The 22,804-nt window shown below is 43.5% G+C and overlaps 1 protein-coding gene across 5 annotated transcripts in view; it reads right to left on the bottom strand.

Annotated features, from left to right (window-relative positions):
* The window catches only part of LOC142786443 (uncharacterized), a 41,514-nt gene that overhangs the window by 5,051 nt on the left and 13,659 nt on the right, over positions 1-22,804 (bottom strand). Inside the window, exons 2-10 of one of the 5 annotated variants that reach the window (XM_075884131.1) lie at positions 22,344-22,394; positions 21,200-21,276; positions 16,907-17,100; positions 14,987-15,046; positions 13,222-13,287; positions 12,193-12,318; positions 11,664-11,765; positions 11,147-11,348; positions 9,620-11,022 (exon numbers count right to left, since the gene is read on the bottom strand). In XM_075884131.1, the coding sequence (XP_075740246.1) occupies positions 11,259-11,348; positions 11,664-11,765; positions 12,193-12,318; positions 13,222-13,245 (342 nt within the window). In that variant the 5' untranslated portion in view covers positions 13,246-13,287; positions 14,987-15,046; positions 16,907-17,100; positions 21,200-21,276; positions 22,344-22,394 and the 3' untranslated portion in view covers positions 9,620-11,022; positions 11,147-11,258. The other 4 variants (XM_075884132.1, XM_075884133.1, XM_075884135.1 and 1 more) reach the window with 4 other exon arrangements.

The raw sequence follows: 22,804 nt of genomic DNA, 5'->3' as shown, positions 1-22,804 counted from the left end.
AGCAGCCCAAACCAGCTGCGAGCCCCCCACCTGCAGCAAAAAAAAATGTCTTTTTATTGATGATGATAGTACTACAAGCGCCATCTCGGTTCACGATATTGCAGTTCTGTACGCCGCGGCCCCGTACTTGCGCGTTATTTTGATACAACAGCCCCAAGATACAGTTTCCATTCTCCAAACTGGTAGGTGTTCTGTGGTAGGTGTTCTGTGGTTCAGCGAGTCGGGCCAGTCGTTAATTGCAATCTTACTCGTTCGGCTGGTCTGCGACTTTCTTACTTTCACCAGCGGTATGCTGGCTTCGCTGAAAAGTTACACGGCAACGTTTAAGCTTACCGCTGTGAAGTATGCTGAGGAGTATGGGAACCGGGCAGCGGGCTGCCATTTCGATGTCGTCGAAAAGATGATCCGTTCATGCCGACAATATACTGGCAAGCTTCAGGCCATGAAGAGTGACAAGAAAGCTGACCGCGGCAAGAAGGCACGATGGCTAGTCCTTGATGGACGTTCGGACCAAGGAGGATACATAAAACTTGCTGGAGTGGAAGGGGCGCTGTGCGAGTGAAGCCAGCCGCCGCCATCTTGCCAGTGGTAAAAAGCGTGCTCAGCGCCATCGCGAGCTGCTGATTTCGTCCGTTCTTGTTTCACCTTGTCGGCATGTGAAGACAAATGGTTTACAATGGTTGGCTCTTGCGTCGTTTACGGATGTGCCAAGAGGTTGAAAAAAGGTTGTGGCCTCACATTCCACCTGTACGTGCACGAAAACATCTTCGACATAGCCATTCCGCACTCGTTACTAAAGGGAGCTATAGCTGACGCGATCTAAGCGTGCAAAACATAACAGTCCGGATTTGTTTTACAGGTTTCCTAAAGATTCCGTAACGCGGAGCCTCTGGGAGTGGGCCGTTCGCCGTGAGAAGTCGAATGTGAAAGACTTAGATCACTTCGCTCTGTGCACTTCGCGCCAGAGTGCTTTGACCACCTCTTTGACATTGAAGGGAAGCATGTGAAATGGGGTTATGAAGTGGCATCAAAGGCACTTCAAAGTGAAGAAGGGTTTTGGCTCGGAAACAAACTTATGAAAGTCCACGTTCAATTGGAAAAGCAAGAAAATGAAGGCATGATATGCTGTACAACTGATCGAGTGCCTCAGTTGCCGACGCTTTGGACTTCTGCGAACAAAAGCTAAAGCTGCCACAATTCAAGGGTGCCAGCACAAGATCTACGTTTATTAGAACTTTTGATCGCTTGTTTGACATCTTAAACTACAGGAACCCGCTGGCAAAGTCGTACAAAGCGCCTCTTCAGCAGGGGAACGAAGCATTCTAGAAGTCGTTTTTTGCGGAGACTTGAGCGTACATAAACGGGCTGAGAGATCCGGCAGTGACAGAAGGACTGAAAAAAAAAACGGATTCATTGGTTTTTGGATACGCATGGCAAGCACGAAAAGAATGTTTGACAGACTTGTCAGCCAAGGTCAGCTGAAATATTTACTAACACACAAACTCAGTCAAGACTATGCCGAAAACTTCTTTGAATAAATACGTGGATGAGGCGGCCATAACAACCCAACAGCTTCGCAGTTTATGGATGCATACAAGCGTCTATTGGTTCCGATGGAAGTCACGTCTTCAAGCTCTGGACACTGCTCCAAAGATGTTCTCTCCGTATTGAATGCAACGACTCCTGCAGCCATGGTAGATCCAAGAAGCAATCTCACTGACATGCGCAAGGGCCCAGTCCTGCAGCCCGATGACCACGACAATACGCATCGCATTGACTAGCCCGAAAGCTTTTCTGTTTTTGTCAGTTCCGTGGTGCCATACAGAGCAGGCTTCATTGTTCGAAAGGTCGAACTGCAACTACCTGTGAAGAGTGCATAGCAGCCATGCACTCAGATGAGCTGACACCTTTAATTAAATGTAAGAGGCGAGGTGGTCTTGTTTCACCGTCGCGAGATGTCATTAGCCTCTGCAAAGAAGTCGAGGAATGAGGCGGCTACAGGCTGAAGGTGATTCCACCACAACGGTGAAGTCAAGAGCAAAACACCTCATCCTGGAAGTTCTATGAGCTTCCTCCGAGAAAAACTGGTTCCATAAACTAGAGCAGCACCTCCTAGACTTTGATACGCTTGATAATCAGGTTTACTGTTTGTGCAGGCAAATCGTCAAATAATACGTAAAAGTGAGGATACAACACATGATGAAGGAAAAAAAACCGAGAATCAGTCAAAAGTAAGGTGGGACCACTTTTGACAAGGGCAATAATTTTCAACCACCAGTAGGGCACTTATGTTTTCGATGATGTGTTTGCTTTAGGCATCGCTATTTGATGCATATGCACTTTGAGTTCTCTACATGCCACTTGGCTGCGTACAAGTCGCAATAAACATTTACAACCAGAATTACTTGTTTTCGTTGCTTTATATAAACACACGAGTCACTTCACCCGCAGAGCGATGAAGCATAAATTTGCAGCGCTCGGCTCTTTTCTGCCACTGGCAACATGGCCGCCGCACGCTCGGCGCGGCTTCACTCTCTCCCGTAGCGCCGCATAGGCGGCTTCCACTCCAGCAAGTTTTATGTATCCTCCTTGGTTTGGACCCATGGATATTGGAGCAGCATCCCCAAGGTGGGGCGATGTCGACAGTGCAGCTGCATCTCAAAGTGCAGGTGCTAGCGAAGAAGATGGGTGCCGTTGACTTCGTTCGCGCATTGTCCTGGTGCTCAAGATTTTGGCGCCGCAAAGCGCTGGCGATGAGAGCCCGCACAAGCATGAGCCAAAATGGACAAGCTTGAGAGGTTCCAGGCTTTCATAAAGAAAACCATTGAAGACAATGGCACTAGCGACAGCCATATGATAAATATGTACAAGGTGCCACTAATGTTTGACATTCAAACGAAGAGGAGTGTGGCACCAAAAGTGACAAGGCCGTCACCATCAAGACTCCCGGCCATGAAAAAGGGCACAGGGCCGTCACCATCAAGACTACTGGCCATGAAAAAGTGCACATCACGGTTGTGCTCGCGTGTTGCACTGACGGGCAAAAACTTCCACCAATGCTAACATTTAGGTGGTAGATAATGCCGAAAGAGGCCTCCCCATCTGGCGTCGTCACAGGAACGAACGTGAAAGGCTGGATGGACGAAGAAATGATGGGCAAGTCACCCAAGAAATGTTTTTCTAAGCGACTGGATGGTTTGTTTCATGGGAAGACAGGGCTCCTGTTCTTGGATAGTATGCAGGCACATGTAACGAGGCTGACATTGAAACGCATCAAGGCAAAGAACTGCACCGCTGCCGTTATCCCAGGCGGAATGACGAAAATGCTTCAGCCGCTGGACATCTAAGTGAATCGCAGTTTCAAGATTATTCTGCGGTGCCTGTGAGAGTTGTGGATGTTCGATGGCGAACACAGCTACACTGCGACCGGACGCACGAGGTGCGGTTCATTTTGCGAAGTCGTGAAGTGGGTGCACGAAGCCTGGTGCGCCGTGTTACAGGCCACCGCAATTGCGGGGTTCCGCAAGGCAGGCCTGCTAACATCCTCGGTTCCTGACCTCGATGATGACAGCAGCAGCAGCAGCGATTTCGAAGACAAAGCAGAGGAGGTCCCAGTGCCGGTGCCGCCAGAGCTGGTTGAGCTATTCCAAAAGGGTCAGAAGACGAAGACTTTGATGGCTTCGAAGAATAAAGTGTTTTACCTGCAGTCATGCGGAACATTTCAGTGAGTGTGCATTATTTTCCCTCAAGTTTGGCGTTGTATACGTTTTCATACGGACTAGTGCTCAGAAACGTAAGTACGGCATTTTACAATGCTCGATTGACCGCACGTTATGAAGTTTCCGCAAGTAATTGCAGGTGCGTCTTATATACCGGTGCGTCTTATATATCAATTTTTGCATGGAAACTTGCAAAAAGTGGGGGAGGGGAGTGTCTTATACAAAGGTGCGTCTTATGCACCGAAAAATACGGTATCATATTGCTTTCCACCAGATTCGGACGTCGATTTTATGTCTGCTTGAATCATACAGCTTTCCTTATGTACGGATATCTCCACATCATACGGCTTTCTTTATATACAGACCTTTCCACATCATACAGCTTTCCTTATATGCGGATTGCCACATGGTATTCTGCATATACGGCTTTCCGCACATAAGGCTTCTCCATATACATCTTTCAGTACTTCACTAATTTCGTATGTGTGGATCCCGTACATACGGAACGTTTCAGTTTGTCTGGGTGACAGACGCGTTTATGTATACTACCTTATTTACTGTACAAAAACGGTGCTCTTGGCTGAATAAAGATTGCGTTTCACAGACTTCAATTTACAAATGTCAGTAGCCCGCTCATGACCGATTGGTGCAAAGATTTCATCTTCCTATTGTTGCCTTCGCGTCTCCTAAAAATAATGTGAGCGTCTGCAGAATGCTCGTGCTTCTCTAAAAGAAGGCAAAAAACGAAGACAACCAAGTATGCACTAAAATTTTGGAAATGGTTTCTTGGCCTTGCGTTGTTCCAATCGCCCAGTACCTGCTCGACCGTACTTTTTTCTGAAATAAATCTGAAAACTTCAAACAATCTTCTGGTTCTTTCGCTTAAACAAAATAAACATATCATTTATTTCCTCCCAAATAACTAAGATTTATTGCATGGTGATGGCGTGGAAAAGTATAGGCTGGATGCGTCTGCGAAACCGAAACAGAGATCGCATGAAAATGGACTACTTGACTTAGTAACACATGTGCAGAAGCTCTGCCACGTTGCTTTGGCTGTGCTGCCAGAGAAAGTTGTCCCCGAGTATAGCATTGGTGGCTTTTTGTGTGCATGTTTTGTTGTTGCATTGCCCTTTTTTATATTGATCGTTTTGTTTTCTCTGGCTTCCTTTCGCCTTGCCACTGCTTACTTGGACAGTCTCAGCTCCCTATGTTGGCCCTTACATCACGCTACCCAGGAGACCATGGTGTAAATAAAATAATTCAGGAGCAGACGATCTCCGCCCGTGTCGACAGAAACCACGTCCCAAAAATGTTCGTATTTAGTACAGGCACCGGCCTCAGTATCGTAGTGCTTTAATGAAGTGGGTGCTGTTACATGGCGGCATAAAGGAAATGAATGTGACGAGGCAGATGCACATTTTTTTTTTCTCCTATTGCTTCTTTTAAAACACCGTTCATGCCAGTAAATAAAGCAAGCAACGCAAGTCGCACTCTTTAGGGCGGAAATACGCAACGTGCCGCAAACGCTGCAGTTGCCTTCACAATGTTGTCCCGTACTCAACGCTGTCAGAAATGCTACATGGGCAGTTCGTTATCTATTCTTCATACTTATTCTATAGTTCATATTATATTAATCATGAACCAGCTCGCCCAAGCAGCAGGTTTAGTTCATACGCCGGCCACAATCACAGGTGGGTGGGGGAGGGCATCTCGACATGGGGCTGGTGAAACCCCCGAAGACAGTAAGTGTAACATCATCTCCTCTTTTATCGTTAGGTGCCGGCATTCCTCTCTCTCTCTTCTTTCGACCATGGCTCTACCCATGGGGCGCTTATCTAGAAAATGCTCTCCACATCAAACCTTGTCGCTGCAAATTGCTTGCTCTTTTCAGCTGGAATTTTAATGACATTTTTTAGAGGGAAGCTGCTTAAGCCCTGGCCCATGCATCCCTGATGTGTAGTAGTAGTAGTAGTAGTAGTAGTAGTAGTAGTAGTAGTAGTAGTAGTAGTAGTAGTAGTAGTAGTAGCAGCAGTAAGTCCTTGGAATGTCTGCTGGATGGTGATACTTGTATATGATGAATATATGATGAAAAGACACAAGATGGCGGTACTTGGAGTGTTCACTAGACTGACAGACAGACAGACGCACAGACACACGGATGGAAAGACAGACAGACCAAGGGACACATGCATCGACAAACGCATGGTTGGACAGAAACGGACGGACAAAAGCACGGATGCTTCGCCCCACTCATCATCATTCACTCTGCAGATATGCTGTGATTTTTTTCTTGTAAAGTTATTAGTGGCTGCCGAAATATAACGAAAGGACATCGACAGATAGACAGACAGGCAGAAAAATTTAATTGGCAAGTGTGTTTGGACCACCACGAGATTTGAAAGCACTCACCGCGTTCCTCGTCACAGAAAATGCGAAATGTGGTGTACGGAGCCGTGAAGCCTTCACAGAAAAGGAGACTCATTCGAAAACTTCCTGGAAGCGACAGATGAACATTACAAGTAAACGGAAAACAAGTATGCGACGCTTAGAATGACAAAAATCTAAGACGTTAACGAGTCACGAAGAGACTCTCGCAAACCTCACAGCATGGAGTTTCTCACAAAAATACCTGAGCGAAACCTGGCGTAAGTGAGCTGCAGGATGCTAGGGAATAACTACTTGTGAGCTTTGAACTTGACTCTGATTTGCATTCTTCATGGAGAGCTCGGACATTTCGAAGACGCGTCTGGCTTCAAAGTGTTCCTAGTGTCAAAATGCCTGCTTTCTTACTGACAGAGTATATAATAAGCTATTTATTGTTTCTCATTGTACAAAAACATGTATTATTTAACACTGAAAACTTTTGAGGCGATCTGCAATTTTACGAAGCATAAAAAGTAACCAACGGCCGCTAAACTTGGCAGGCAGACGACAAAGTGAGCGTTCCCTCTACTACTTACGTCGTCTGTTTCTATCGCCGTTTGTTTGTGATGTGTAGCTTTAGATAAGCAAAGTATTAATTTAGGTTATAATACGCACCTATAAGGTCAACTTTGTTTCAGAGAAGTTTTATTTGTGCAGTCATATCCACTTTTGAGCCGAAGCCTCGCTAAACACCAGCCAACACAAGCTTCGTAGACACATCTATAGTCATTCCCAATGCTCCAACAGCACCCCTTACGAAATTTGCAACGCCGGTGGCAACAAACTTCTGTTTAGGTATTTGTGAGGAACTCCATGTCCTACAGAGCCGACATGATTTGAAGTCATCCCAGCAGATTCTAAGCCAGATCTTCCTGTGTGGCGCTTCTTGCTTCTCAAACAGAATACAAAACGCAGCTTGCCGTCAGTTTAACGTTTGCTGCAATCGCAAGTGCACCAAAATGTAAGAGCAAGCACAAAACAACTGAAACCACGCAGCAGACGTCTGGAGTAGGGGCGGGAAACTCACAGCACAAATGTGCAGTTCACCGTGTTGTGCACAGCTATGGCGATCAAGCCCTAAAACACCGAAAACAAGCTAAAGAAAATGCGCACGTGGAGTACGTGATGGCATTTGTCCAATAGATGCATCCCGCGCCGAGGCAAAATGCAGGGAACGAGGACAGGAAAAATAGATTGTGTGACTTTTCTCTTATTTAGGGGCGGGAGGAACTCAAAGTGCCAACATCATCTGTACGCACCGCGGGGCGGATTGTCCACACCTAAATGATTTTTTTTACAGCATACAAGAGAACCTGGATTCTCTCGTAACAACTCGATGACAGTGGTGGGATTGCAGTAGACCTCGCAACATGAGCCAGCTGAAACATGGACATCGCAACGGAGCCTGTGACTGCAGCTGCGTGAGAGTCGACATTTTCCATCTTGAGATGTGTCAGGCATTTAGAATAGTTTAGAAGCTTGAAGCCTGCAGGTTGTCTTTATCTGTACCAAACTCTTTTTTGTTATTGCACTTAACAGTACAGATAAAGAGTAGATAGGGAAAGTGGTTCAACGTCTGAGCAGTTCGTCACCCTAATTTTCTACCCAAGCCTGAATTGTTGCTATGCGCAGAATTGGAAGTGAACGGGGGCGCGTCACGTGGAAGGCGCAGATCAATCAGGATCAGACATCACTTCCATTGGAGGCAGATGAAAGTGACATTTTTTTTAATCTTGGAAAAGATCACTATGCAATTGAAAAAAAAGTGTGTTGATCGAAAATAGAGTATAGCATGAGCTCAAATTAAAGCGCTTAATTTTGCTGCTCACAGGTTTTGCTGCTCAAATAATACAAATGCTAGAGATAATCCAGGTGCGCCAACACTCAATACGAGCGTCAATTACTTATTCCAGGCTCCAGCACATTTAATTACACAATGGAATAAATCTACCTGCCACGGGATTAAATCCTTGCACCAGCAATTCTATTCCAAATGTCACCCATTTTAATCGCAGTGCCAGAAAATGTACTGCTCGTGCAATTGCCTTTAGCACGAAACCTGCAATGTGGGAAACAACTACAGAAAGTCGTCATCAATTGAGGCTATTTATTGACGTCATCTTTAACCTGTACTACGTCCCTCTTTTTGGTCTTTTTCAGACGTGTTTCCGAGCGACAAGTGACTCAAATGAGTCGGTTACCATCGTGAAAGATATCGTGCGAGTCTCCGGTGAAAGATAATAAGTGAGACTCCCTGCCGTGGTGGCCACATTTTCGATAGAGGCAAAAATACTTGAGACCTGTCTTCTGAGATTTAGCTCCACGTTGAATAACTCCACGTGGACAAAATTTGGAGCCCTTCACTACGGCGCTTGCCGTAATCGTACAGTGGTTTTGGGATGTTAAACCCCAACAATTATTATTGTAGAATTCTTCATACAGCTGACATAATCATTAGTGACCAATGACAGCTCACTGATCTTGTACTTCAGCAGGTGGTCGGTAGTGACCGACATGAATACAAGCCACTTCCAATCCACACTTGCATTATTCTGGCTTGCCGACATGCATATAAAATGAAGTACCTTTTTAATGGTGACATGCCTCATAACTGGTGACATAACTCAGTCAAGTGTAGCGATCACTAGTGACTCACGTGTCGTCATCACGCCTATCACCCACATACGCACTATTCACACCTGTCGGCATGCATATCAAAGGAAAAACGTCGTCCTCACAGTATTACCCTAATACCTGATACTCAGGCCTGTGAGCTGATACCTAGTCACTCGCGTGCCATCATCACGCCTATCAACCGTATACACACTATGTGCATGCCGACATGCCCATCGAAACGCCATTAAAAGAGTAATAACCTTACTTTCAAGTTTTCAAGTTTCAAGTTTTATTATTTCAAAAACAAGGTACGAAACCTAAGATATACAGATTGGCCTAGCGACTTCGTCTTTGGAAGAGCAATATCGTAGTACCTATTTGTGGGCCAAGCGGCTCCATAACTAATGACTCACGTAACACCATCATGCCTACAGCCGTGAACGCACTGACTTGAAGGGGCCCTGCAACACTTTTTGATCATGGTCAGAAAACCCTGCCAATCAGTAGTAGAGGCTCTCAAGAACACGCGAGCCAAATATTAGAGCGCAGCACACGGCCTAGAATTAGCAATAAATTATCAAAGTCAGCTAGAAATAGCTTTCTTTTTTCTTGAGAAATCACAGAAAATAAGCCCAGTAAGCCCATTTATCAGCCATTGGCTGATAGATATTTTTCATAGAACCAGTCAGTTTGTTCCTTTAACTTCTCAGAGCTACATAACGAGGCAGTTATGTCTTCATGCCATCGCCATGGCCAAAATCAAAACAACCTTTAGGGCCAGAAGCAGAGAACTGAAATGGCTACACGACTGCAATATAAACACAAGGCAAACAGATGCAAGATGAATAACTACTCACTTTTTCCAACGTGCCATATATTATAGATGTGCTCCATGTTTGCCTCATGTGTTGTCATGTATTATTCTATCTGTTATTACCTTTGTGATTTTAAGGTTTCTAGCTTTAAGCTCAACAATTTCTTTCTGTAGGTCAAATATTTCCATCAAATTGCTTTTCAGCACCTCGTCATTCTGAAACAGGCAGAAAATGCACAGTTTGACGCGCAACAATACTTTAAAAAAAAAGAGCTATAGCTAACTACTTTATAAGAGGCATGCTCCGGGGAGCAATTCTGGTCTTCCATACAGACGTTCTTTATAAGCAGGGTACCACGTATGCATTTTCTGAACAAGTATTTGAATGTAGGTGCATTAGTTTCTCTTATACCAGTTTGTATCTTCTATAGGTGTCTTCTATAAAGAGGTTCGACTATATGTCAGTAATTAAGACCCCTCACTTCTGCAAGCTTCACCTCAACAAGGTGCACAGTTTTATTACTGCCAATATCTATGAAACTGTTTGTCAAGTATTTTGCATAAAAGCCAGCTGAATCACACCTTCTATCACCAGCCAGTTGTGCTTCACCCTGCCGTCTTTCAAGGACAGGGTTCTATTCGAGATCCCACACCTGAAAAAATGACCCCATTTGTAGATACAAACTCAGGAAGCTGCTGAAAACAAGTTCACAGCGCAAAACGTTCACACTATGGAAGCCATAGTATGAAGTGATGGCCACAGCTGCTTGCTCGTTTGTAATGTGTACAATGACAGTGTCAATGGAACGTAAACTGGCTCATAATTGCCTTCAAATACGTAGACCCGTAAAAAGACGCTGTGTGCTGATGCATGAGTCTCATGCTTGATCACTACATGGGATTCCCAAACTTCCCAAAGCTATGTCATGCAGAAACTGCTGACTAATATTTGTTATTGTTCACACATAACAAAAATGCCAGGGTTCAAGTACCAGGCATGTGGTGTTAATCTTTTGGTAAAAAAACAACAGTGCTACCATGGGAAGAAAGGTATACTTACCCACAAACATGTGCTCATTTCAATACATACTTGTACTGTAAGCTGGAACAGAAGCCTCTGGTAGAGGTAGAACATTGTCAGGCTAGGCCTCTGTATATTCACCTCCTCAAGCAGCCTCAAAACTTTCTCTGGGCTAGCGCCAGTGAAGCATATTTTAACACACAAAAGAAGGCTTCTCACCGACATTTTCTTAATTTGTGGTTGGCTGTGCCACACGAATGAATGCTCGAAGGGGGCAGAAATACTCAACTTGAAACAACGAGCCATGCACTTTTGTGGCAATTTTGCAAGGTGAGGCACATGTGGGGTATTTTCTAAGCAGCTCCAAGAGGCAGCTTTCAAAAACTACGAACTTACATTCTTGGGCAATTGGCAACGTGTCATCTCTGTAAAGAGAGGGTGGGCCACATATACCTGTAGCCATCAGAGTTAAACATGGTTGAAGCATTCTAGCTAGAGCTTTGAATTTTTGCCCCCGTATTCAATAAAACATAAAAGAGCATAACTCACAGCCACGAGCTAGAAAACGATGGCTGGTTCGGTTCCTCATCGTCTTTTTCATGGCCTGGCCGCAGAGAGGAACATTGAATCGATAATGGAGGTGCACCAAAATCTGTAGTTGCTAACTGCGATTGTCCAGTGAACTGGCGGTGAGGTATCTGTTTGCGACACTGTTGTTACAGTCTTTTTCTATACAGGAAAACCTGCACACCTGTGAAAGAGAAACACCAATCATTATTTTTTACGCACTGGTGCACCGGCAAACACTTACAGGATATAAGCTACCATGCAACACAATAAATTGGTAAACACTGCTCAATGTAAAAGCAATCCTGCACATAATATAAAGTGAAGTTAAAACCATACACCAATGTTTATGATGGTTTATTATAAATGAAGGATGAGCAATGAAACATTTTGAATGCGATCCTCTACGAGCAACGAATTGTGCAAAATTGCCGGTAATTTGAAAAGCCAAGCATGCCCTTCATGAAAAGAGAAAAATGGGGGTGTCAAAAACAATAACCTTGAGATTGCAGCTTTCGTTGGGCATAAGGTCAGTCTGTGCAGCTGCATGGTGCTTGTTGGTGTACCAGTGGCCCTTGAGATAACTGATGCTTTTTGAAAGCTGTAATACAAAGTGTGCAGAAATCATTTTTAGCAAAGTGCTTCGTGAGTTATGAGGGAAACAACTTAAATAAGTACCTAAAATTATAGTCCACACGCAACTACCATGATTTTAGTTGTAGCTATGCCTTCAACAGCAACACGTCTGTAGCCAGAAATTTCAGTGGGGGGGGGGGGGGGGGCATTTGTTATAGGCCTTCGATAACACCTAATTTCATTATTTACTCTAGGCGAAAACCCCTCAGGAGGGGGAGGCCCAGCTTTAGGGCACCTCCCCTGACTACAGGTCTGAGCAGCAAACAAATGGATGCCCTGAAACAAACCATGGCTTACAAAAAAAAGGGCTCATTCACACCACTCAACAGAGCCCACACAAATTTTTTCTCCTTTAACTCACTGCACAGTGATCCATATATTAGGTTTAATACCTGGGAAATTTTAAACGCTTCTGACGTGGGCTCCCCAAAGTTTGGAGTCAGGTCCATTGCATCAGTCTCAATCTCCATTGTGGCACCGATGTCTTCAAAATAGGCTGCCTCTTGACTAGTCTCCTGCTGGAACAATGTAAAGGGTCACACTGGATTTTAACGCACTTACAACATGCCAACAATGTGAACTGAACATGTGTCTTCCAGTACGCTCACAACATATGGTACATGTTATCATTTTGCCAAGGTGCAACGCAAAATAGTATGTCTTCTATGTGCTTGATCTGTGAACTCCATTTTCGTGCGCTAAATACGGAGAGTTTGCTTTTCATTTCCAAATGGTGAGTTCATGAGATGGTGTAGAAATATTTTGTTTTCTTATACCTGCTTTCATTGTGTTAGTAAAATAAACTATTCTAATATTTTGACAGCAGAGCAAATGCACATCACATGCCAAGCTATCGCATGTGTGAATAGTTCTTGAAGAATGCATCAGGAGTCACACCGCTACTGGGAAGCATTGTCTTCTTGAGTACACAAACATGTTTATTTCTAGAGTATGCTTCATTGAATAAAGTAATTCAGCTATTGCTACTGATTTGCCTTTCACAGTTGTTTTATAGAGTACATTGTATAGAAGGGTATGACTATAGTAAGTGACGGAACAGTTAAGTGTGCATAACAAGGCAAAATAGCTCACTTGACTTTCCAGCACCAATGGGAACTGATTGACAGAACACAAGAAAGTAGGACAAAAGGTGCAATGACAAAGAGACACGCACAAATAGCTACAGTGTGGATTTGCACATTCATAAAGAGACACTGTCAGCTGGAACACACACTGAAGCCTTGAACCAACACTGCATTTTTTTCACAAACAGGTGTTCAAAGGATGAAAATGGTGCACACCTAATTTAATTCATCACCTTAGTATGTTGGTTTAATGAGTGAACATGTACCAGGCAAAGTTGGACTTCCTACCTATACTAGTCTTTTCTAGCAACTCATGGAGGGAAAAGCAAGTCTTACAGAAAGGAAGTCCTTGGTGTCCATTGAGAAAAATTGCTCCTCCAGCTCATGTACAGGGAAGGAGTCCTGTAAAAAAAATGTAAATGTGACAGGCGTTTGCACTCGTAGTGATAAGGGAGGCAGATCCCCCTAAGATGTGTAGCATGTAGCAGAATGACAAGTTGGGTGAATTCATGCTATTCATATTTGAAGAAAAAGACACAGCGCACAAAGAAAGCATATACGAGAAATAGAGGGAAGACACAGGAGCACACTGTCTTGTCTGTGTGTTTTTGAGCACTGTTTTTTTTCTCGGTGTGATACATGTAAGATTCAGATTAATGTTTGCACATACGAATGAAAGACGCACTAATGCAGTCATGACTTTTCTTCTTCATAGCTTTACAAGAGTAAGTGAAACTTGAAAGATTCCCTAGTGATTTCCTAACATGTATATGTACCAAACTGCTGTACAGCCACACATTGTGCAACTAGACTTGAAGAATGGACCTACATCATTATCAAAAGAATGGGGCAAAATTTGAAGGGAAATGACCTCAAGCGTCAATTTGTGCAGACAGAAATTGACAAGCATATCTACAGGCACATCTATAAAATATAAGCATTAAATATAGAATGGGACAAGCACATCTATTGGGCTCGGCTCAACTGAGGCCATAGCGCACTACGTTTCAACACAGATTGCAAATGACTAATACACCTGTACATAAGAAATTTGTGCTGGATGTTGTGCTCCTTACATCTGTTCCATTTCACAGTTGCATGATACCTTTGTCACTATCACAGCTTACGCTGTGCCAAAATACAGGTTCTGCACAGCATCCGTGTTCACTCTGTGGCACTGACCATGCACAATATGCAGGTACAGCAAAATTTCATTATAGGCATGCACGCATTTTCCCTCGACAGACTTCAGTGGCTGAAGTAGATGGAGTTTGTGTGCTACATGTACACAGAGGGCTCCACAGAAAAGCACTGATGTGTGCTGAACTCACTTCCTTCACTCACTCACTTTTGGAAGCACAATACTACAAGGTCAACCATTCGAACTAGCAATGTGATGTTCACTCACAACTGTTTCCACATACAAGTTAATTTTGTGTTGCTATGTGCCAAGCTATGATAACATTCATTACATACCATATGTGTTTACGAAACCGTAACTCTGACTGGGTGTTATAAAAATACATTTCCAAATAACTCTCCGTTCCACCTAGACTTCTGGCCACAGGCAGCAGCTCATTATGTAACTTATACAGGAAAAGAAGTGACAGACAAAATACCTGTTCAAGTGCTCTGTAATTGTGTGCATATACCAGTGTACCTTTAGGGAAATAGCAATGTGAAAGAAAGACAGACAGTATCAGTACGAAAGCTGCTTGAAGCTGGCCACATTTTCAAAAAAGGCAATGACTGTATTAGTGTTCTGTTTGCCTTGGTTTTATCTTTGGCAAATACAAATTGATTGTTGCTGCCAGAAAGTAAACTAGAATGTTTCTTGTGCTTTATCTTCTCTATATAATATTACTTTGGAATGTGCCACATTACCTAGACTAGCTGTGCACAAAAGCGTCTAACGCAGTACTCTGCTAAGCCACATAAAACAAAATAAAGATAGAATCATGATTTCACTTCACTTTCCTGTTTACAATGGCACTGCACATTACAAGTGTGCCACAGTGATATTGATTTCAGTAGCAAAGAAGTAAACTTGCTCTCTGCTACAGTTTTTTCTTGATAATGACTCTCGTGTATATATCCTTACTTAGGTAGAATCTTCCAATGCATCCATCGAAGCAAGAAGGTCGACAGTTGGCTTGACTACCTGCAAGTTTATATAATATAAAGGGTTGCATACAACAGCACAAAGTTTCAGGGATCGAGTCATAAAAATCTAAATCCACCGAGAATGCAATGCTGCTGGCACATTAAACTATTCTTGATTACAAATAAGCAGCGCACGACGTTTTACAAAAGAGAGACGATAGGGACACCGCAGCGGTGTCCCTATCGTCTCTCTTTTGTAAAACGTCGTGCGCTGCTTATTTGTAATCATGAACTATCACCAACTCGCCCAACTTTCGGTGTTATTAAACTATTCTGCTGTCAGAAATGTGCACCCTTATCAAAGCTAAATGAACGAACACTTTCACAGCTGCAAACTCAATGAGACCCACACAGCGTACAGGTCTAATGTAGTACAGTCACTTTACTTGTAGAGTGGCTAACGTTGCTTCATAACAAAGTGAAAGTGACTTCCGTTGCAAAAGCTCACGATTATGACCGATGTAAGTTGCTGAAGTTACGCCCACAGTGTTGCACGCCGCATATTTCGCTTGCTGGTGTCAGTCTTTCATCTCTCTCCCTGGGGGCCCAATAACATACGTAGTGGCATGGCAGTGCGCTGGGGTATGATTGTTTTGCTCGTCGATACTGCTTCTGCCAATACCAGAACCGTCATGCAATGCTCGCTATTGCGCCTACCCCTGACATTACTGAGATCCTATTTTAAAAAAAAAAAAAGATACGCCCGGGCATACATCTAGAGCCAGAATGTACTGACCTCACTGCCGAGCCGCTGGCCACCCCGCAGAGCGCAGCTAGGCACCGCATCCAGGCGAGGTCGTCAGCGGCTATAGCCCGTAGTCCTCTTCAGCGTGTCTCTCCCATTGTAGGTGCTCGTAGCAAAGTGCAAGGAGCACACTTTTCAACTTGATGTGCTTTTTTCGCTTTCAAGACCTAGCACTTATGGCCACAACTGCCGTCTTTCATTGCTCATTGGCAGCCGATGAAACAATACAGCAGCAGGACTGTTGCCATTGCTCATGCAGCTAGAAAATGCGCATCGAATATGCACCATACTTACGCACACAGGTGATTACATGGGTGTGGCAATACACAACAATGTACTTTTGCCAAAATACCAAGAACCAGATTTAAGGTACGAGAAACGATCGGCAAGTGCACACCATAAAGACAACACCAGAAAGGGCGAATTCCTGGAATGCATAGTCTTCAGCTCCCTAATTGCACAGGACACCTAGAGTTAGTGTTGTAGTTCTGAAACACACATCATTTAGAAACAAAATTTCTTTCTTTCTGAGAAAGTACTAAAAGCATTTTTATGGTTTTTATTTACTCATATGGCCTAGATACCATGATATTAATAGTTCAAGCTACTTGTCGCGTTAAGCCAACCAAAAAAGAACGGTCACTGTCATTGTCGGCAGTCACAGCATCCCCATCAGCATACTTATTAAGGGCTTTTTACTCACATTCCTTCCCATACCGTGTGGCAGACTTCTAGCGGAAAAGTGTCTGCCCACATCTTAGGTATTTTGGTGTCCCACGAGCTGCTCTCTATTTGGGTATATAAGTGTAGAGTGAGTGGCATGTGCTTCCTGTAATTCTCGCTTTTCTCTCGCGCTGCCATTTGCTATTATCCTGAGACATTTCTGTACATATTCTTAATGCTTCATTATAGGTCACAGCAACATAATCCCTGTAAAACTCTCTCTCCTTGTTTGTGAAGTAAACATAGATCCTGAAAGCAGTTGCACTCCCTTCTAAATGCTATGTCATGGAAGAGTATCTCCGTACGAGGCGCCACGTTTTGTCCTACTATGTGGAGTAGCGTGGCCTCCTCTGGCATCTATATCCATTGAAAGTAGTTTTCGCTGCCTACCATGAAAATGCTTTGACAACGCACTTCCAGGTAGTGCAGCAATCATTCGTTGCTCTATATTCTGTTATGCTTGCTCATACAGGTCCAAGCAGGTGGGGGGGGGGGGCACAGATCCTTGAGGAGCTGGCTGCAGTTTTTCCCAGGCTTGTTTGATGTCGGTAGAAGTCAAAGGCTCGAGATTCTCTATGCCGGTCCTTTTAGTAGAGAATAGGAAGTCACGTGTTATTTTTCAAAATTGCTTCACAAGTTCACCTATGTATGACAAAATATTACGACATGGCAATGGCATACAGCACTTAGGCAGTGTGCTTGATTGGGCTGGTTGGTGCACAGTATATGAAGACTACAACATGGGAGCTGATTATCATTGTTGTATGGCCTGTATCACATGTATGTGCTTATGTGTTGTTATGTGCAAAATTCCTATATGTTGCAATTGTCTTGCATGAAACGTTGGTTGTTACACTCTGACATCATGTGCAACATTGCGGAAGCTAGCGAGACTTGTTGCAGTTGATGCGTTTGCAACAAAAAGTAGTTTGATGTTCTTATCCCCAAAAATTTAATTTTTCTTTCGTTGTTAGGGCAAGAAGTAATAGACCTTTTTCCAGCAATCCCAGAGCCCGCGAGGGCGTCCGAAGCACTATGGGAGAAGTGTGTACGTCGAAACCGGTCAAGCACGCTGGCTGTTTTCTATCGCCCGCTGCTGGTTGGCGCCATGGGAGCACCAAACAAAAAAAAAACGATAGGCCTCCCCACATGTTGACTGTTATTCCATCCAAAATACTATACATGTCTGAACCCACTAGCATGTATATCTACGCATGAAATACATAAGGAATGATTCAGTCAGTATCACTATAACCAAGCGGACGTATACTAGATGTAGCAGTTAAGCGGCATGCAAATAAATGATGACGTGCCGACACATGCAGTCAAAACGTGCCATCATGAGCAATGGAAGCTGGAACATTGAATTTATAATTATTCAATGAATACTTACTTCTAAGTTGAAAAATTAATGAATTGCCTATGATGGGGTGTAGCCAAACTGCAGAGAGGTTTTACAGTATTCAAGTACAGAGATTATCATTTTATTTCACAGGTCACGTGCTTTACAAAAAAGTGAGCACATTCTAAACACGTTTAAACAAAAAGGAATGGGACTAGAACTCATTTGTGAGGTTCTTTGCTTTGATACTTTACAGTTTCTTGGTACATGCTTTAAAGTTTGATTGTGCATTCACCAAAAGTGGTGTTTTAATCTTGCGTCGGTACATTAGTCAAATATTGTCCAATGAGGAATTGTGATGACGTGCTACGCATGGCATCGGTGAAAAAAAAAACTTGCTCACGTAAGATGAGTAGTAGTTTTCAGCTGCAAATCGATCGCCTCAAAGAGGCCGGGATCCTGCATTGGTTCACATGGCAAAGAAAGATAAATATCAACGTACTTCACCCGTGAATAATGAAGTGGGGGGGGGTATTGCCACCACAAATAAAATTATTCGCATTTGTTCCCTCGTGCGCAAGAGATCGCAAGCGTCGGCAGTGAGGTCTACTGCGGTGCAACAGTAACAACGGTGCTCAGCTGCTGACCCGAAGGTCACGAATTTGATCTCTGCCATGGCAGTCGCATTTCGGTGGAGGCGATATGGTAGAAGCTCGTGTACTGTGCGATGTCAGTGCGCGTTAACGAACACCACATAATCTGGAGCCCTCTACTATGATTTGTGACACTGAAATGCCAGATATTATTAGTATTGCTACTCTGCTATAACCCAATGAAAATTTGATCAGAGTCATGTCAGTTGTTGTGTAGCAGGTAAACACAAATTTCTATCTCTCTCTTTTCGTCCACATTGGCTACGCTAGTCGATGTGTTAACACGTGCGCCAGCGAGCGTCAGAATTCATTTAATGGAATCACTTCATCTCGCCCCGAATGTTAGTCATGCAAATGTGATTCAGCCTTCGAAACCACAGCAATTTTGTACCATCAACCTAATCAGACAAATTGAGAAATTGCGGAAGCATATCATGTCACAAGTAACGCCACACTTTGTGCAAGCTGACCTTCGCGGTTATTACAAGACATGTAATTCGACTGTATTAACTGTAAAGAGGCCTTAGTTTGACTTTTTGTGTCTTTTTATAACGCGCACGCTACACCCCCATTTTTGTAGATTTTTTTTTTCATGCGTGTAACTTTCAGTTGTAAGGGAGCAGTAGATGGTGAATGTATTCCCAAGCTTTTGCATACTGCTTTTCTTTGTTTTTTCGCCCTAAGTACTATTCAAACTAGTGGCAATGCAGGTTAGTAGACACTTATCGTCATTACTTATGTGGTGTGAGCAACACACACACTGTTTGAATGGGTGTTATTGTATTAAATTCCGACTATACTTTCTACAGTACAGTGCAGTCCACTTATAACGATATCGAGAAAACCTAAAAATATGATCGTTATAACCGGTGATCGTTATATCTGGACTGCCGCCAAAAAATCGTCGCCGGACGTACCTTTTGTAGCTCCAGGCTTCATTTCGCTATTTTCACCAATTAATAAATATTGTAGATAGTAGGATGTCAAAAACAAGACTTTATTTCTTACTCCGAAGAACGCATCACGGGTTCGATGAGGAAGAGAGACTGACCGACGGCGGGGTGGGAGCAGTGGGAGGAAGAAAGCACAGCCAGAGGTACACAGCCGGAATGTCAACGAGGCCCCGCCCCGATGCCGCCGCTTTGCTTTTCGCTTTTTTTATTTTCTCTCTCTTTCCCGCTTTCGTTCGGCAAGCTACGAGTAGCTTGCCGGCTTGCCGTTGTAGAAGGCGGGGAGCCCCGGAGCGCGGCGCTTTGCTTTTCGCTTTTTTTTTTCCTCTCCGCGGTCGACGCGCGGCGAGGCGCAAAACGTGACACAGCTGGCGCCATCTGTAGCGCGTCGCGCCAACTCGCGATGCTCTCCTCGGCTTTTTGAACGGCCGGGACGCGCTGCCGGTGCTGTGCTGCAGTGGCGGCAGGTACTCGCCTACGCTAACTTTTCGTCTTGTCTCGGCATAGTTCGTTTCAGAGGAACTTATCAATCTAAATGTTACGATTATTCTGAATGAAACATGCCGTCCACGGCAAACTTTTCATCGTTGTATCCGATATGCGGTGGATAACATATCGTTATATATGGTTTTTTTCCCCATAGCCCCAATGCATAAAATGAGACTGTTAAGTCGACCCATCGTTATAACCGATATATCGTTATATGTGGTATCGTTATAAGTGGACTGCACTGTACTCTTCAAAAATTGGAACCTCAAATTCTACTCGCCGACAATGTCAATGGACATTGGTTACAAATGCATCTGCAAATCTAAGACCGCTGGTGTGCTTCATTGGCAACCGAGTGATCTCTTCTTTTTGTTTCATTTTTTCGCCATAGAGCACTGGTGTAGAAAAAAAACAAAAGGGTGACGTTTCTGAGCTGCTTAACAGATCGTGCAGTGAGTGGAACAACCAACGGAACTAGTCAAGAGGCCCACACAGCTAAACACTGAAGTACGGGATTGAATTACGCAGCAATATGTTCCACCTCGCCAAATTCGCGGTGTCTAAGAAGTCCTGAAACAGCACAGGTAAAGCGTGAGGCCCACGCACTTGTCGCGGTGGCTGTTTCGGCGTACCAACTTTTCCCGTGAGCACTTGCGCGCCCGTTGGTAGCGCTGGTGTGCTTGAAAATGGTCTATTGAAGATATCATGTGTCTTACAAACAAAAACGCCGTTGAACATCTGCTATTATGTGGCTTTATAGCTTAGTTTTAATGTGGAGTCACATACAGGCTCTCTACTCTGGGTACGTCACAATGGCGGCCACCTGAACTTTCAGTGTCAGTGCAGAACAGGACACCACAGGGTCGTTCGGTACCCGCATTCTTTTGTGCTCATACCGGTTTCTTCTGTTCGACAGTCGTGCCAAAACGGAGCACAAAGAGACACGAGAGCACACTGGCACTAATCAGATTTAACGTGAGCGACCACGAAATGCACAGAGTTATAAGTTATGCTGGCCGAACTTCTTGCATAGCTTCCACTGTTTTGCTCCTGGTGTGTAAAATGGAGTATAGTCAGCAACGTGTATGTATCTTAGCCTTGTCCTGTTTTAAGCGCTGTTTTATACTTCAGCACTTATGTAATTAAAAGGTTATTAAACTGAAAAATAAAGGGCCCACTTTTGCAGTGAGAGCTTCAAAGGCGGTGCCAAGAAATTTTTATGACTCTGAAGTGCTGCAGACTCACTTACTGGTTCATTCATGACCTTCAGGTAATCTCATAGGAATATGCACTGCATGGCGACTCTTCAAAGGGCCCTTCATGAGGCTGGGGCATTGCAAATAGAAAAGTGCAAAACACAGATAGTTCAGCGATTATCATATTTGCAAAGTATCAAATGGCTAAACGGCATGCAAATACTCAAAATATCAAAAAGAAGTCTGAGTGCACCATGTCTGAGAGAGCCACTCTTCAAAAAAGCTTTACACAGCACTTACTGCTCTCAGCAGTGCGCTTTTCATAGCAGCAACACTAAAGCAAAAAATATTTTGAATATGTGAGCAGTTCATGTCTTCAGTTACCTTTACGGTGAAAGTTATAAAGAACACTTGGCAGATAAGAAATTGGTGGATATTTAATTAAGTAATCAGTTATCCTTGTGGTACTGCATTAAGTAACTATAACAATTGAAGTGTCTTTAAAAAGTTTTTTACTTATTCTTTTTTATTTATATAAGTACCCTGTGGAGCTGAGGGCATTACAAGGAAAGTGGGTTACTCTTTTAATACAACATACCTTTAAAAATAAATAATAAACTTGGGGGTTACACAAATACAATGAAGGAAGCCAAGATTAAACAGCATACAGAAAAAGGACAAGAAAAAATTGAGCGGGAATGCAATGCATTTGTTGCAAAATTGTGTGCTGTGTGAACTGAAAGCTGAAGAAGAGGAGTAGTTAACTTGAGGCTGGACGAAGTTTGAACTTTTCACAGACTCTTAGTTGGGACGGTATAGTGCAGTGCACCAATAAAAGCTCCAGAAGAGATTTTTCCACAGCATTAAAGGATCTGTTACAACAAAAAACCAATAATCGTAATTTGTTAGTCTTTTCTCTAACCTGCACAAGTCTAAGTAACTAATTAATAGAAGAAATGATGAAATAGAATGCAAGTTGGCTTTTCAATAAAAAGGCCAGCTCCATGAAGATTTCAGCTCTCATGATTTAATAACTTGAAGATTTATCAATATGAGAGCAGGCGGCAAAGGACAGAGAGGTTAGACAGTTCTCAGATCTGTTGGCTGCCTTGTCATGTGAATAGAAGCATATGCTTACAAACAAATAAGTACAAAACAAAAAAAGCATGCTTGTCTATTTACGAGCAGCAGCATTACCACTAGATGCTTGCATCACTGGGAGTTGGCCGCTTTGCAGAAACAGTGACCCTACAGAAACACAAAAAAATGTAAAACAAAACAGCTTTTTATGCTTTATGCACTTATGCAAACGAAGTAGTTGCCACACTGTTGCTAATGGCAGGCACTTTGCAAGCGTTCAATAATAATGACGAACACGTCGGCGAAATGAGTGCTTGCATGTTTGCACAAAGATACACGTTTATGCTGATCACGTAAGTGTTGATGGCCGTTGCTTAATAACAAAAATGTTTCGTTTAAGTTCATAGTCATGCTATATTAATTGTCGAGAACTGCATCGGGGCGAAATGACACAGCCGTCAACTCGCTCGACCAATTCTTGCGGTATGTGGTTCTCAAGATCGTCTCGATAGTAACAAGAGCTTGATTCGGGCACGTTGACTAATGCTCAATATCGTAGGTACTGCTCAACGAAAAAA

The sequence above is a fragment of the Rhipicephalus microplus genome, unplaced genomic scaffold (genome assembly GCF_043290135.1).
Source record: "Rhipicephalus microplus isolate Deutch F79 unplaced genomic scaffold, USDA_Rmic scaffold_24, whole genome shotgun sequence".
NCBI lineage: Eukaryota > Metazoa > Arthropoda > Arachnida > Ixodida > Ixodidae > Rhipicephalus > Rhipicephalus microplus.
The sequence above is the reverse complement of the archived record's forward strand: the minus strand, read 5'-3'. Positions and strand labels throughout refer to the sequence as shown.